Raw genomic sequence first — 16,543 nt, 5'->3', positions numbered from 1 at the left:
ATCTACGTCGGCGCATTCTCATCTGGATTAAGTGCGAGACCGCAAAACATGCGCAACCAAAGTTATGCAGTCAAGGATCTTGAAATAGTCGCATCAAGGTGAGTTGCTATTGGTCGCTATACCACGAGAAGCCATTTGAACGAACACACTTTTAACGATCCACGTTCTAAAGTTCTAGCATTTCGGAGCAAAAAAAAGAAAAAAAAATCATACTTTCGTTTTAAGAACAAAAATGTGATAATCTTGCGTATAAAATTATATCATCAAACTCTCAACATACGTCTTAATAATACTTGCGGATATCAAATTGCTGGAAATTATATCAATGCTATTCACCGCTCTATATATATTCTCACGGCCGTTTCGATGACTCACCTTTAACCACAACATTTTTCTAATTCTCGGCGCGATAAAAACTGTGCATGACACGCAGCATACAATGTACAAATAAAACATACATCGCGTGAAAAGCTGCTTATTAACGTAAATAGAGTCTAAAGTAATATATCGAATCGCCAAATAAGGTCAAAGTATCAAAGGGGAACATTCGTTGCCGATTCCATGGAAACGTCTATATATATAAAAAAAAAACAGATCGAGCGATAGAAAAGAAGAAGAGAGAAGAAGAAGAATATAATAAGAAAGAGAGAGATGGAGAGAACTCCCACTGCTATTGCGTAGATCGGATGCGATCGGACATCGGACGTACTCGTCCTTGCCGGGCGCGCCTCTCGCCGGAACGTCGAAGTGCTGGCACGCACGAGCGGCACAGTCTCGTCTTGTGCTGTAATCATTAATTAATTAAAGGTATCGCGCGTTCTATAACGGCATACCGAGATTGACAGTGTTGGTACGACCAGTATCAAAGCGGTGATACGGCATAGTTACGTGGCCGAATGGGTTCGTTATCTCGATCATATGACAACCGCTCCTAATAGTAGTAGTGGTGTAATAAACCCAGTGATTACAATAGAATAATGATAACGAAACTTTGTTCAGCGTCTTACGAAGCTTGAACGACTTCGATCAAAGATATCCATTTGGATCATTCTTATCGCGTCTCTCTCTCTCTTTTTTTTTCCTCTTATTACGGCAAGAATTATCAGTGTTATTTCGATAGCGCGAATAGAAGCGCGCTACATCTATATTAGCTGCGGAAACGGCGCAGCCTGCGTGACACGAGCACGCGCGCTCTCTTGTCGCACTTCTCTCGTCCGTCCAGTGGCGCGTTTCAGATTGTGTGATACATGTCGAAGCGGTCGCTCCGAGTAAGTGTCTTATTTGTTGCTCCCGAAAAAATCTTCCCGATTAGTCTTCCTTCAGCATATATTTATTTGCACGAGAGTAATAGATAGTCTCATGTTTCAATCGTATTCTTCCGGTAAATGCATAGGAATGAAAGACAACATAATTTTGAGATTAATTAATTCTAATCCTAATCTCTCTTTCTCTCTCTCACTCACTTTTTTCTCCTTCTGTAATTTCTTTCTCTTGTATCACTATAGTTGGATGAATCAACTGATGTACTGATAACTTAAGGTAGCATTTTTGATACACTCGTACTTCAATTCACTTAAATGAATGATTAAAAAATATGTTGCTCCTTTATGTTATCATAATTATATGCTAAAACATTTGTGCTTTGCAGGCTACAAAGAGATGAATATCTTGAGAAATATTTCGGCGACCTTCTGGTCGCCGGACATCTGGTTACCTCCTAATATAACATGGGAGGATATCAGTCCGAATGCAGACAATAATTATGCTAATTATCAGCACTTAATATTTCCTCTGCCCATGGCATTTGTTCTACTAGGGATAAGATATACTCTTGAAAGGTAAGGTTCCATGTGTCTTCTGATTTTATATCTTTATATTTTATCTCTTTAAATATATTAATGGTTTACTCCTGAAAAGTTATGAATATATAAGTGCAACAATATTAAAAATTATGTATTATAAATAAGAAAAATATCTAATGTATATTTTTTATACAGGTATTGCTTTGCTCCCTTTGGAAAATCAATTGGTATAAAAAATACCAGAAGCAAACGAGCAGTACCCAATGAAATATTAGAAAAAGCATATCTTAATAAGCAAACTAAGTATAAACAAGTAAGTGACACTAATCCATCCTACAAAAAAATTTATGCAATTAATGCAATTATAATAAATAAAATCAAATTTTTTATTGATATAGAAAATCACTTTTACAAAATTACAAATAATTAAAATATCATTTTGTTAATAGCATTAAAATACAAATTAAAGCATTACTGATGCATTTATATATAAATTAGTTGCATGTTATGTTAGCATAATGTAATGCACAACTGTATTTTCAGATTTCGGGCTTGGCTAAACAATTAGATTGGTCTGAAAGACAGGTGGAGAGATGGCTACGATTACGTCGTTCTCAAGATAAGCCAAGTACTCTTACAAAGTTCTGTGAAAACAGGTCAGTTATCTGCAATAACTGTATTGTATATCTTGCAAAAATTGCATGACATCTAAAAAAAATAATATACATAATCAATCTTTTCTTTTCTGTTAGTTGGAGATGTTTCTACTATACATATTCATTCTCTTACGGCCTTGTTATTCTATGGGACAAACCATGGCTTTGGGACATAAAGCATTGTTATTATAATTATCCTTACCATCCTGTTACTAGTGATATATGGTGGTATTATATGATATCAATGGCATTTTATTGGGCATTAAGTTTTTCTCAATTCTTCGATGTGAAGAGAAAAGATTTCTGGCAGATGTTCATTCATCACATAGCAACAATTTTGCTCATGTGTTTCTCATGGGTCGGAAACCTAACAAGGATTGGTTCTTTGGTTTTGTTAGTGCACGATTGTGCAGATATATTCTTGGAGGTAAGAGTTTAAAGGATTAAAATTGCTCGCGATGGCATTTTGTATATTTTAATTTGTATAATTTATTTTTTTAGGCAGCAAAAATGGCCAAGTATTCAAATTATCAAAAAGTATGTGATTGTATATTTGTCATATTTACAATTCTATGGATTGCGACACGTACGGGTGTGTATCCATTTTGGATAATATATAGGTATGTATCAATATATCTCTTTTTAATTCATTTAAATATACATTTCATGAATGCAGAGTGACTCAAACTTATTATGTGTTACAGCACAACTATAGAGGCGCCTAAGATAGTGCCGATGTTCCCTGCATATTATATCTTTAACTCTTTATTAATTTTACTACTACTTCTCCATTTGATTTGGACTTATTTAATTCTTAAAATCGCATATTATGCTATCAATGCTGGTCAGGTACGTGGTGTTGATTTATACAAATTGTCGCGTGCACGTTCGTTGAGACATTTTTTCGATATTAATGAATAAATGCACATTTATATGCTAATCTTTTCTTCTTTTTCTTTGAAAAAAATATTACAGATGGAGGGTGATATTCGCAGTAATAGCAGTGATGAAGTATCTGACACTTCAGTCAATAATACTCCCATAAACAACACAGCAAATTATATTAACAAAACGAATTCAAGATCAAAAACCCACTAACAAACAGCATGCTAGACGAGTTATTATTTTATGAACCATTTCCAAGGCAGAGAATTTATCCGGACATTTTAGTCAGGTGCTAACTCTCTCTTACAAGTATAATTAAATTCTTCGATACAATTTTAATCTCACAGTTCAAGACATTAACATTAACATAGTATTTAATCTCCTAAAATTAAAATGCATATATTTTTTTCTTTTCATTCCCTTTTTTGGTAGTATTTTTCTTAAAGCTTTAATGCTTTATTATAAATCTACTTATAATTCTGTCAATTGTACATTTGCATAAGGAAATTATATATAAGAGACAACGAAAAAAGAAAAATAACAAGGAATGCAATCCCCATTATTTATATCGCAAATGTATGTGTCTACTTTATTTAAGAATTAATTAAGAGTGTATATCTACATATACACATTCTTTAAACGAATTTTTAAAGCTTAGTTAAGATAAGAATGGACCAAAGCTGCAAGATGTTCAGTGTCTGAACTTCACTTATCTCCAAGTCTCTAATACGTTACTATTTTAAAAAACGTATTTATTTATTTTCATATACTTTGTGAATAACAGTCAATAATCAATAAGTAAGAATATATTATTCAATAATAAATTTCTACTAATTATTATTACACATATACATTCTCACACATATTCATTATCATATACATACACATTCTATTTTAAAAGGACCTTTCTTTCTTATTATATAAAGGTCAACCAAATACATTTGTGTGCTAGTGCATAATAAAAATGCGATAATTTAATTTAAGTATATGTTATGTATTTTGCGATATTTATATATTGCTTTAGGCCGCTGTAACTTTTGCATTTATCAACGTATAAATATTACATAAATTGTACGTTGTACTTATAATGTGAGCCTTTATACAAGTCATTGGTATTATTATTCTTACGTAATACAATTACAATGTCGTCCTCGTGTATCTCTAATAAAATTTCCTTGCCGATTCTCTCTCTTGAATTCTCCTATTTTACTTTACTGTATTTCCCGCTATAATGTAAAAATCGCGTTAAATGTTTAAAGTGTGAAATTGCATGTGCTTGAAATATCTGTTATGAGCAAGAATTTATCTATTAAAATTTTTAATATAATAAGTGTATTATAGATGAGCCAGTACGCATATGCTGCATCGCTATAATTATTCCAATATCCTCCTCTGTAATTATTTTCTATTAGTTTTTTAAAGTCGGGAAATAATCTTTTTTTCTATATAGTAAAAAAATTATATAGTAAAAAAAAACATACACCCGCAATTATTTTGTAACGCATTAATCAATTTTTGGGAGAAATAATGACTGACATTTAATTTTATTCTTTGATAAAGAGAAAAAGAGAGCTTTTATGAAAACACAGTAAGTGTAATAATCTAGTTTATACCAATAAACTTTAATACGTACTAAGTAGTACACTGACCAATCATATCCATTCCTCTAAAAAATGGAATGGTTGTGATTGGTCGGTATAGTATTTAGTATGTATTAAAGTATATCGGTGTAAATTAGGCCAATATCACAGTATAACCATAAATATATACATATTTATTAATTCTTATGTTTAATTTTAAAATGTCGTAATATTTATTAATACATGCTAAATACATACCGATCAATCACACTCTTTATCCCATTCTTTAGAGGAATGGCTATGATTGGCCAGTGTGTACTTAATACGTATTAAAGTATATCGGTGTAATGGGCCATTGTCTCATGTGTATCTTTTGTTGAAAAGCATCCTTAAATGTTTATATACCGTCACGGCAAGACGTGACGGTAATATAGCGAAAAAATAGCGAGCAATAGCAAGCGCAAATTGTTTATTATGTTCAATATATTTTCTTATAGATTTGACATAATTGTCTGTGAAATATTGTTTTATTAAATAATGGAACAATCCATTAAAAGAACATCTGATGAAGAAGAGCCAAAAATTCTCGAACCAGTTCTAATACGGACCGATAATAAAAATCGCATACACATTGATAAAAATGGGGTAAAAAACAATAGTATCATTTAGTTAGACGAATTAATTAAGAGTAAGAATCTTTCAAACCTAAAAGGACCCATAAATCTTAGAGAAACCTTAAACAATTTTATTAATGAAAAAGAACAAATTATACAATATATAATAAGAGAATTTTTATCCATCTTTCCTATATATGTAGATATATATGATAATATCTTTATGTATTTTGTCTATTTTTTTATATATAAACTTTATATACACATATATTTTATATATAAAAAAACAATGAAGTATTTTATTAAGTATTATATTGTTATAATGCATGAATGAAAAAACAGTCTCATCAATATCTATTGAAATCTTAATAAATTTAATTCACAAAACTCAATAAGCAAATATAATTGTGTATAATATTTTACTGCATTTTTTGTTATGTATCTATATCAAAAAACTATGAAAATTTTGAAAATATAATAATTCTTATTTTTTTTTTTAATGGGGGGATGTATACAGTTTAAAATTGGTCGTGCAAGAGACAATGATGAGATTATATTGGATGTTATGATATCTAGAAGACATTGCATCTTTATATGTGATCAAAATGAATGGATGATTCAAGATTTAAGTTCATCTGCAACATTTGTTAATAATATTGCCATCTGTGAAAAAATACAAAATATATATCCTGGTGATATTATACAATTTAGTCCTAATGAAACATTCAAGTATATATTTACCCTTGCCGAAAGAGATCATTGTATTAAAAGACCACGTATAGATGAAAAAATACTTGATACTGTTCTTATCAAGCAAAAAACATTTGCTGAAAATCAAGAATGTCAGAGAAAAGAACTAAAAGATAAGCTTGAAATAAAACAAAAGGAGCAAGTTGAATTAAAACAGCAACTCGAAGATCTGTTATCACAACAGACTGTTATTCAAGATGATAAAGAGAGTTTATTAAGGCAAATTGAAGTACTAGAAAGTAAAATAAAGACAGGTAATGCTCAAGAACAACATTTGCAAAGCATGTATTCCAAATTATTAGAAAAATTAGAGAATGAAAGGCAGCAATTTGAGACAAGGATAAATGAAGAGAAGCAAAAATGGCAAGAAGCACTAGATATGAGTAAGCAAGAGAAAGAAATGCTAGAAATAAAAATGAAAGAACAAATGGAAAAATGGAGAGAAGAACAACAAACAGAATGGAGAATTATGATGGATAATAAAGTAAAAGAAGAAAAAAATATTCAAGCTCAATTACTGAATGAAAAAAATGTATTAGAAAAGAGATTGAAGGAAACAGAAAAAGCTTTAAAAGAACAAGAAGCAAAGGCGCAAACTTCACAGGCATTGTTAAATGGTATGTTTTAAGAAAATTTATTTCTAAAAAAATTGTTTTTTATGTATATATAGTACTATTTTTTGTTTATTTTTGACAACTTTGAAACATTACTTACTATAAATTGTTGAATCTCATTAATCTTCTTTTTTTCAGCAAACATAGTAACTAATGAAGCAAATACAGCAGATAACTGTATACTTGTAGAATTGGTTGATGTTGATCAATCTTCAGGATTACATATATTGGACACAATAGATTTAACTGGATTAAGTCAAAATATTATAGAGACTAATACTAAGGAAAGTGTTCTTGGAAAAGTGAGTGACATAATGGATGAACAATTGACATGTAGCATATGCTCAGAATTGTTTGTGAGAGCAACAACATTAAATTGCACACATACATTTTGTCATCATTGTATATGTATGTGGAATAAAAAACGAAGAGATTGTCCTGTTTGTAGAAAGTCAATAATATCAATGAATAGATCATTAGTTTTAGATAATTTTATTGAGAGTATGATTGAAAACTTGCCTACAGAACTTAAAGACAGAAGAAGAGAGATTATTGAAGAAAGGAAAGGTAAAAAAAGAGCATCTTGAATATTTTAAATTTTATATTATAGTATTGGGATATATAATTTTGTATATAATTTTTTTACATATTTTTTTCTAATTTTCTTATAATATTTTAGTATTAGAAAGGAAGAAACGCTATTGAAACACTATTGGACAAAGCTTATGAAAAGACAGGTTACAGTATTTTAGTATACATATGTTAGTTCTATATCATAAAGAAAATAATTTCATTTGTCATAATTTGTCATAATTAATTAACGATCTAATAAGCTACCAAATATTTGTATAGTTCTGCTCTTTGTCAATTATATATGCTTAGAAAAACATTCAAGTTTTATTTTTATAAAAAAAACTAGAAATATCTTTTTATATTCTGTCATTTTATTAATTTTTACATCATTGCTACATGATGGCTATAAGATGTGTAAATGTATGATTAAATCTTTTTATAAAACTTGTATGTGTAATATATTCATATTCCTCAAGTATATATAAGTGCTTGTGCTGTATATTTTATCTCCTCTTGATTCTCTTTTCCTTTTCCTTTCTTTTTTGCTCCTCCTTTGAATTTTAAAATTTTTAACGACTACACATTGTCCGCAATTTTACAGTCTTTTGAATTCTCTATCTTTATATGATAATGATAACAAACCTCTCTGTCTACTTACGCCTATCTAACCTAATTCTATATTTATCTACGAACTACGAGACTGTTTCGCAAAATTTAGTTAGAGAGAGTTAGCAGATTAATAATTATCTTGTTAATGTGCAATATTTTTGAAATGAATTAAATATTATATATCATTAATTAATGATCAACATGCGAAACACAAATTCTTTTATTACATACTTTCAAATATTTAGATGCATTAGTTCGTCAAGCGCGTATTCGAATTTTCATAGAGAGAGTAAATTCATAAAAAAATTACTACATGGAACTCATAAATCAAAAAGGTGAGAGATCTCTTTTGATAAATTAAGTATGTTTAAGTTACAGATTTTTGTTGTGAAACTTTGTAAAATCATATATTTTTATATTACAGAAAGTGGCACGACCCAAAGACAGATTTACATAATGCTTTAGGCATTGAGCAGACCAATAAAAAATTATCTGTACAAACAATGCGTAGAATGGTGGTCCGAGATAAACTTTTCATGAAGCACATAACAGATTTGATGTCAATGGGGGAAGTGTCTGATATCATAAATGGAGACATAGAGATTACTCATGTGAAAATAACTTCAGATTATAAATGTGTTAATGTGTTTTGGATACACAATAATGATGATGTCTCTTCGCTTGTTAGCGAGGAAGCATTGCAAAAGTGTGCTAAAATTATTCGGCATGAACTGTCACAGCTTCGTGTTATAGGTATAGTACCTCCTATCCAATTTGTCGAAGACAAGCAGTTTTCAATAGAGAAGGAAGTAGAGAGAAGATTAACAACAATAAATTTTGAGAATGATAAAACTGTGCCATATTCTGAACAAATGCAATTGGATGCTTTACATATTAATATAGCTGATCAAGCTTTGCACATGAAACCAGATACAAATCATGATTTTGAGATGAATGAATCTTATATAGAATTGCCAATGATGAGACACGATGTATTAGGATTGGATCATTACAAAATTATGTCCAGGGTAATTTATCTTATGCTCAGTTTTGTAATAAGAGATAAATATATGAAAGATATGTTGAATATGTTGAATTTTGTTACAGATTATGGCTTCTGTATCTAAATCAAAAGAGGCTGCTCAAAGACGGATGTTAGATATAAATACTAATATTGATAAAAGTTCTTGTAATCTAGTTTCAAAAGAAAACGACTTCTTAACAAAGAAAGAACAAGAAAAGATCTCTGATTTTCTACTCGCAAGACGAAGAGAAGAAAAACGCTTATATCGTACGAGAAAATTGCTTAAATATAAATTATTAAATAATTCTGAGGAAGAGATAGAGTCTGATTATGATGAGCCTGAAAATGATTATAGCGACGAGAATAGTTATGAGTTTGACAAGGAGTTGCAATGATATTCAACTGATATATTTCTCAACAATCTTTATTATTCAATATAAATATAATACTAATATTCAACTTTCTTTGCGCGTTTGTGTAAATTAGTATTAATAAATAATTTATTAATAAATTGTATTGTACAATGTATATAATCTTGCTATAGGTACGAGATAATGCAATTAATAACAATAAAAAGCCTAATCATTATTTTTTGGATATTAGTCTGTTTTAACAATGTTAAGATCATAGATGTAGTAAGTAAAAACTGCACGAGCGTATCGATCAAACATTGCGCCACAATTAGAAAAAATTTTGGAGAGTCCAATTCTCTCTTAAATATAATATATAAGATTATGATGACATAGAAATTATTTCACTTTAGTTAAAAAAAAAAAATGATACACTTGAAATATATCTACTTTCTTTCTAATTTTGGTGCATGAATATTTTGATTAAGATAGGATTTACAGTCTTCTTTATAGTTGAAACTGCACTGATTATTCAGAGTTTATCTTTTTCTCTTCACAGTGGAAGGAGAAAGATAAGTTCTGACTAATTCAGCTATAAAGAATAGATCCATAGTTTACATTATGCATGTATAGTTTATATTTACTACATCTATGAGTAAGACTGTACATAATGTACAAATCTTTACACATAGTTACATGTCATATACAAGCTCTTTGATCGTTTTGACTTATATAAATTTCTTATAGCGATTTCTTATATGATAAGATTTTAATCAATCATATTTGAAATCGATGATTATAAAGAATGTAAATCTTACTTATGGCAAGACTATTTTTCTATAAATTCCGCATATTTGTAATAAAACATTGTCATAATTTTCGAAACTGAAAGCGGAATATGTAAATGACTATGTAATATCTACAATTATCACGTAAAATCAACATCTGTCAGTTTTCATTTTTACAATATCATTTGTATATTATATATAAGGTTGCTCTGTCACAAAACAGAAATGAAAAATTAAAAACTTATTTGTATGTTTAATATATCGCGTATGCGATATTTTTCATTATATTACAATATACAATTACCATATAATTCTTTGTACTAATAACAATAGAGTACTGAAATATTCTGTTTTGTGAGGATATTTTAATTGAATTTTAATTAAATCTTAGTGGATTCTGATGTGTCTATTTTTTGTTCTTCAGGTCTACGTGTTTCAAGCGTTTCGTTAGGTAAAGTTATCTCTACCTCTTCATCACTAGTGAATTTAACATACGAACGTAAGTTTGATGATGTTAAGCGAGGCATCGAGTCACTTAATGCGCATGCTTCCAATACATATTTATTGAAAGTTTCACTTTTGTCCGCATAAACATGATGGCCAGCTCCAGTAATTACCTGTAAAATATAATTTATACTTATTCACAAACAGCTGCAAATCAATCTGTTTCAGCATCATTGTAATTTAATTTTTGTACCTGTACGTTAACGTATGATGAAGATCGATTCTGTTTAATCATTTCACCAGCTGAATTATCAACCCATGATCTACTACCATACAGTAATGTTATAGGTATATCATCTCTTAACTTGTGCATCCGTTTGACAATAGGATTTTTGGCCCATCCAAAACCATACATCATTGCATGAAATGCACTTTCACCTCTATTAAAACAAATATAATATAAAAATATAACACAGTACTTTTTAATTGTATTAAAATTTTTATTTTTGAAACTTACGATGGTGTCTGCACATTGCATTGATGTATATATTGCGAAATAATAGCAGTGTCATCCTTTAATAGGGGAGAAAATTTTTTTACTATGTCAGGTCTTGTCTTCTCAATGAGCCATTGTCCTATAATAAACATTTTTATTTGATAATACAAAGAGAATACAATGAGTATATGCCATGCATATATATATATATATATATATATATATATATATATATATATATATTTTCATAACAGTACTACTAACCAAATGGTCCGGCAACTCTAACTGCCCACAAAGGATTCAACGGCTGCACTGCAAACGCTATAGCTTTAACCCATATTGGTAGGTTTGCCTTTGTAGCAGCATCAACTGGTTTTTCAGGAAAGCCCCATGGATCAGCTAATATGAGATGTTTCACTCTTTCAGGATATTGAATAGCATAAGATGCTGCAAGAAAGCCACCCATTGAATGACCTAATAATACAAAATTTTCTAGTTGCATTTCCCTTCTCCATTCTTCTACAGAACGTACTAATTGTTCTTCAGCTTTTTGTGCTTCGCTGCTGAAAATAGGTCTACTACTTCTACCAAATCCTAAAAATTAAAAATTTCAAATATTTCATATATTATGAACAAGCCTATCAAATATAATATATTTATATGAAGTTACAAAGTCCAATCAATTAATCATATAGATATGTATGATAGATGAGTCATATATTTGTCAAGTGGACAATGATATCAGAACAAATTTTAAATCTGTCAGATTATAATTTTATTAAATGCAAATTAAATGCAGAATCTTATATGTAAAGTTAAAAGCACTGAAAGTATTTTGATATTCTAAATATCTATCTCTCACCTAATAAGTCAATGGCATATACTGGTCTCTGAGATGCAAGCGCATCCAGATTTAAACACCATAATGCTACCCCAGATCCTAAACCATGTAATAGAACAATTGGTGTCTTTGGTGATTCTTCATTCAATGAAATAGTCCATATTTTATCCTCTGGACCTACTACTGGCCCAATATCCACATACCATCCTCTATATGCTGTTTTTAAACCTTGTATTGAAATTAATATATAAGTTTTAAATTTAATATTGAAATTAATAATTTTTAAATTATCTAAATAGGATTGTTGAAATTTATTCTATTTTATTTACATGACAGAATCCTTTTTTCCACAGTACGTAACATGGTTGAAGACGATCCAGACCAACTAAACCATCCCCAAATCCAGCTGCTGTTTTGAGAAAAAAAAGGATTATTTGTTTCATATACAATTGGGAAAAATATATATTCTTTATGTTATCAAATTTCAATTTATATTTCCAAAAATAGCAGAGAAATTAACAGAAATTTGTCAAGTCATTGGCTTTGGCATCAATATACAGGTAATACATTAGGCGTGTATTAATAGTCATGATATCATAAATCTTCAATTACGTTTTTATCTACATCCATCTCTAGCTACACATTTAGCATCGCCATGAAGATGAATCGCGAGAGAAATTTAATAAGCGCTCACAATTAAGCGAGCCTAAACCTTAAAATTGTCACGATCGCTCATCTTTACATATTTTATTAGGGTACTAGAAAAGAGTTCTACTGTTTTTACGATAACTCGTCATCTCCGCAAAAGCTCGCAAATTCCTATTGCACACACACTAACGCACAACACACAGTTCCCCTTTATGCCAAATGACGTAATGATGACTGCGCGGCAATCGTATTTTAAAACCGCGACGTGGATTATCTCGTGATTATTTCCGAATTAATCGCGAAAGTTTCTGAAGAAGTTCTCACCCTTTCGCCTGGACGACCTCATGATCTGCCATGAGCACGACGACGTGGGATACCTCCTCGCGGCTGTCTCGCCACGATCGGGCCCTTTGTTGTTGACAACGCGGAAAAACACACGCGTATGCCGTAATAATGCGCGCAATACTATTATCTAGCGGAAACGCGGGCTGCGTTTACACGCTCGGATGAGCACGCTTGAGGATACATGGAGGGGAGAGTGCCAGAAGAGGGAAGAAATCAGCTGATATCGAAGCGCACAATTTCTAGAGCATGTTCACGCACCCGCAGAAGCAACAATTAGGTATTGGACGCCGCAAATCTTCCTCTATTTCGTGATCTCATCTTTGACTCATCGATTTTTTAACTCATGAATACAGTCGAATAATACTGTTTTTATCGTTGAATTTTATTTTGAAGTCATCTGACTAATCTTTTCCAAAAAAATATCTTTCATTTTACGTGCAATCATTCACAACGTGGACAACAAAAGATATGGTATAGCGCTGTATTATATAGGTATATAGACTGTAGATAGGATCATCAGATAAGACCGGTATGTCTTCGACGTTTCATATTGTACCTGAAATAAAATCTACACATTTTTCTTTTTTTACGCGACCGATTACATTCTTTTGTATCTTAAAATCGAGTATTGAACTCGGTTCAATGATTTATGTGTGTGCTTTCCGTTTACATTAATAAGTGGAGTTATGTTTTAGAAAAGGACGGCAAATCGATAATTCATAATAATAAATAATAGTTTATTTGAATGAAATATAATCGGATTTTCGAGAAAGAGAAAAAAAAATATAAAAAATGTATAGGAAGAAAGTGATAACTTAAAGAAAACAGAGGCCAGCATTTATCCAACGTGGGCTATTGGACACATTGGCCCAAGGTACCGACAAATTCTATCATCCGGGAAGACTCGAATCAGAACGGATGCAACACGGATTTCGAATCTGGAGCGTCAGCTGATTATGACATAACTCGCGCGTAATCGGCTTGCGAATTGTGATATAGCAAATGTGTGTGTGAGAATCACATATTGCTCGCGTTTCCTGTTTTGACCAGATTCCTTCGGTGAATCAAATAACTTTTAAATATTTGTCCATATTGATACAGCGTAATAATATAAATTTACACATGAATAATATTCCTTATCTAAAGATCGTTTTATGCCTGCGCAATATCGGGAAAAAGGTTTCAAGAGTCGCATCTTTGTAACGCATATCGACGCACGATTAAAATGCTGATAATGTGTCAACTCTCTTTCTATGACGCGTTGGTAATCATGATGTTATTATTAAAGCTAAAATAAAAGTATATGAGTGATAACGCATAAACGATTTCGAACAAAATAGACATTAATATATATGTATATGTATTGAGGTTATTGTGTTTATTAATCGTGTGCTCATTATACTTGATTATTGACCAATATAATCTTTCATCGACTATTCGATGACTTCGAACTTAGGCATGTAATAATAAACAGTTTCAAATCTTTCATTCACTTTGTAATACGTCTCTGAATTTCATTCGTCAGTATTAAATTTTTATTAAAAGTTATTAAAAAAATTAACAAACAAATATAAAAATATGAGGGAAACTAAAATCAAATAAAAAAAATAAATCGAGAAAAAATTTTCATTTTTTTCAATGTTTTCCGATCATATCATGTTTTCAAATTCTCTCATTAAAGTAATTCTAGAAAAAAATCACGAATCGTACAATATCATATAGTAATAATAAACAAAAGTAATAACTGCTTTTGCATACGTCTTATAGTAGAAAATAAAAATAATAACTGCTCTTGCATACATCTTGTTGTTTACCAATTTGTGAACAATTGCTTTTTGCTGAAACTATATCGAATCAATTCCGTGATTAGCGCAAAATAAAGTCTCATTGACGAAAATAGGCAAACTGTTATACAAATCAATGATTATGCGTAATTTCATGTGTATCGTGAATTATATACGCTTCTGTTTTACACCTTCATGCGTTTATCGTGATTAATAATTGAACAATATTTCATCGCTTGACACAATACGGAATCATACCGACTAACAATCGCTACGCAATGCTTATTGTTCGTACTTTACAAAGCAGTTATGCGCGAGTTTACCATACAATCAATTAACGCCGATGCTTGTAATACACTTCGCTTGCACTTACATGCTAATCTTGCGAAATTATATAGGAGTACATATATATAGAAGCACGCGTGAATTGAACTTAATTAAACATAGAATATATATAAGGTACTGAAAAAAGGACACCGGATTTCTTGAAAATAAGATCATAAATAAGATTTTTTAATTAGGATATAACATGAAATGTATATTTTATTATTAATTTTTATAGTTACCATTTTTTAGAAATAATTTAACTTTATCTTTTAGAAATATTCTAAAAATTCCGATACTTTTTCCACACATTGCCTTACGTCCGGAGATCTCGATGGAAAAGCTCTGAGCACTTTTTGCCCTCCTGACAATGTAAGCCATTCATCCCAATCAGCACATCCTCATTGCATGATTCTCATTACTACCCTGTCCAATTGTTTCGTGAATTCAACCGCATGATCGCCACAGATTGTGATTTGTCTTGATTGTTATACGATAAACGTACGTAAACGAGGATCAATAATTATTAACATGTAAGTGCATTTAATATACTGTGTCAAATAGTTTTATAATTCTGTATAGCTTGCTGTAATTATATATAATTGCGAAAGAATATATATATATATATATATATATATATATATATATATATATATATATATGTATAAATATTCACATATCCCATAAAGTATAATGCAATATATACGTTATATACTTTGGATATTATTGCTCTTATGCGGAATTAAATTTTGAGGAATGTCCTAGCAAAAAAATGTTTGATTGTGACAAAAAAATTGGAAAAATTTTATCATTGATGATGCATGTATATGACACGAATGACGCTACAATGGCGTTGTAAACTAACAAAGAACGATTTCGAATTTTTTCTTATTAGCGTGTAAGAAAAGATTGCAATGGAAAGCGATGTATTTAAAGTATTAGTTGCAACTAAAGACGATATGAAGTAGAGTTCCATGTGTTGAGAAGGCGTGTTTCTCGCTAAATGGAGGAACGGACAAACGGCAGGATACGCACGCACATATACATTGTGTATGTGTGACATATGTGACATGAAAAGCCCACGCACATCTTGGTTGGCGTAGTAATACATGTGCTTCGTTTCGGGCGTCGTCTGCTGGGCACTACTTTCTCGCCACTCACGGATAGCAGACGCGATGCCGAGGAAGAATGGATGAATTTTCAGGGTTGAAAGATGCATGTAAGGAACGGATCAAGATCTCACAAAGAAATTATGCGAGCTATTAAATATTTTCAGGGGTGTGTGTGAATACGAGACGCAGAAGAATTCTTTTATTTCGCTGTCAACTTGCGCTTTTTTTCAGAATGTCATCTCCGACTATTTGACACACCTCTCAGCTGAGCGAAATGTAATAAAGTCTGTAATCATTATTGCGA

General features: G+C 30.8%; 4 protein-coding genes across 6 annotated transcripts; 3 read left to right on the top strand and 1 right to left on the bottom strand.

Annotated features, from left to right (window-relative positions):
• The first annotated feature begins 404 nt into the window (after window positions 1-404).
• On the top strand, window positions 405-4,539 carry LOC126858391 (ceramide synthase 6). Of its 2 annotated transcripts, none has more exons than XM_050608665.1 (8): window positions 405-1,268; window positions 1,649-1,838; window positions 1,998-2,115; window positions 2,346-2,458; window positions 2,555-2,885; window positions 2,960-3,078; window positions 3,163-3,307; window positions 3,434-4,539. In XM_050608665.1, the coding sequence occupies exons 2-8, from the start codon at window positions 1,660-1,662 to the stop codon at window positions 3,554-3,556; spliced, it is 1,128 nt and encodes a 375-aa protein (XP_050464622.1). In that variant the 5' UTR covers window positions 405-1,268; window positions 1,649-1,659; the 3' UTR covers window positions 3,557-4,539. The 2 variants fall into 2 exon arrangements, with proteins under 2 accessions (XP_050464622.1, XP_050464623.1); XM_050608666.1 differs by lacking the exon at window positions 405-1,268 and adding an exon at window positions 1,319-1,539.
• Window positions 4,540-5,317: 778 nt separating this feature from the next.
• Window positions 5,318-7,959, top strand: LOC126858385 (E3 ubiquitin-protein ligase RNF8-like). The gene is made up of 4 exons (XM_050608656.1): window positions 5,318-5,568; window positions 6,055-6,904; window positions 7,040-7,468; window positions 7,581-7,959. The coding sequence occupies exons 1-4, from the start codon at window positions 5,461-5,463 to the stop codon at window positions 7,604-7,606; spliced, it is 1,413 nt and encodes a 470-aa protein (XP_050464613.1). The 5' UTR covers window positions 5,318-5,460; the 3' UTR covers window positions 7,607-7,959.
• A 19-nt stretch (window positions 7,960-7,978) lies between these two features.
• LOC126858394 (uncharacterized) lies at window positions 7,979-9,502 on the top strand. The gene is made up of 3 exons (XM_050608670.1): window positions 7,979-8,418; window positions 8,508-9,111; window positions 9,191-9,502. Exons 1-3 carry the CDS (start codon window positions 8,276-8,278, stop codon window positions 9,500-9,502), a joined length of 1,059 nt encoding a protein of 352 aa, XP_050464627.1. The 5' UTR covers window positions 7,979-8,275.
• Window positions 9,503-9,515: 13 nt separating this feature from the next.
• LOC126858389 ((Lyso)-N-acylphosphatidylethanolamine lipase) lies at window positions 9,516-13,217 on the bottom strand. Of its 2 annotated transcripts, none has more exons than XM_050608662.1 (7): window positions 12,999-13,217; window positions 12,356-12,435; window positions 12,048-12,254; window positions 11,450-11,779; window positions 11,207-11,324; window positions 10,943-11,129; window positions 9,516-10,862 (listed from the first exon to the last, which is right to left on the bottom strand). In XM_050608662.1, exons 1-7 carry the CDS (start codon window positions 13,028-13,030, stop codon window positions 10,626-10,628), a joined length of 1,191 nt encoding a protein of 396 aa, XP_050464619.1. In that variant the 5' UTR covers window positions 13,031-13,217; the 3' UTR covers window positions 9,516-10,625. The 2 variants fall into 2 exon arrangements, with proteins under 2 accessions (XP_050464619.1, XP_050464620.1); XM_050608663.1 differs by lacking the exon at window positions 12,999-13,217 and adding an exon at window positions 12,639-12,905.
• Window positions 13,218-16,543: the final 3,326 nt, after the last annotated feature.

Source organism: Cataglyphis hispanica, chromosome 25 (assembly GCF_021464435.1).
Source record: "Cataglyphis hispanica isolate Lineage 1 chromosome 25, ULB_Chis1_1.0, whole genome shotgun sequence".
NCBI lineage: Eukaryota > Metazoa > Arthropoda > Insecta > Hymenoptera > Formicidae > Cataglyphis > Cataglyphis hispanica.
This window is presented reverse-complemented; position numbering and strand designations above follow the sequence as displayed.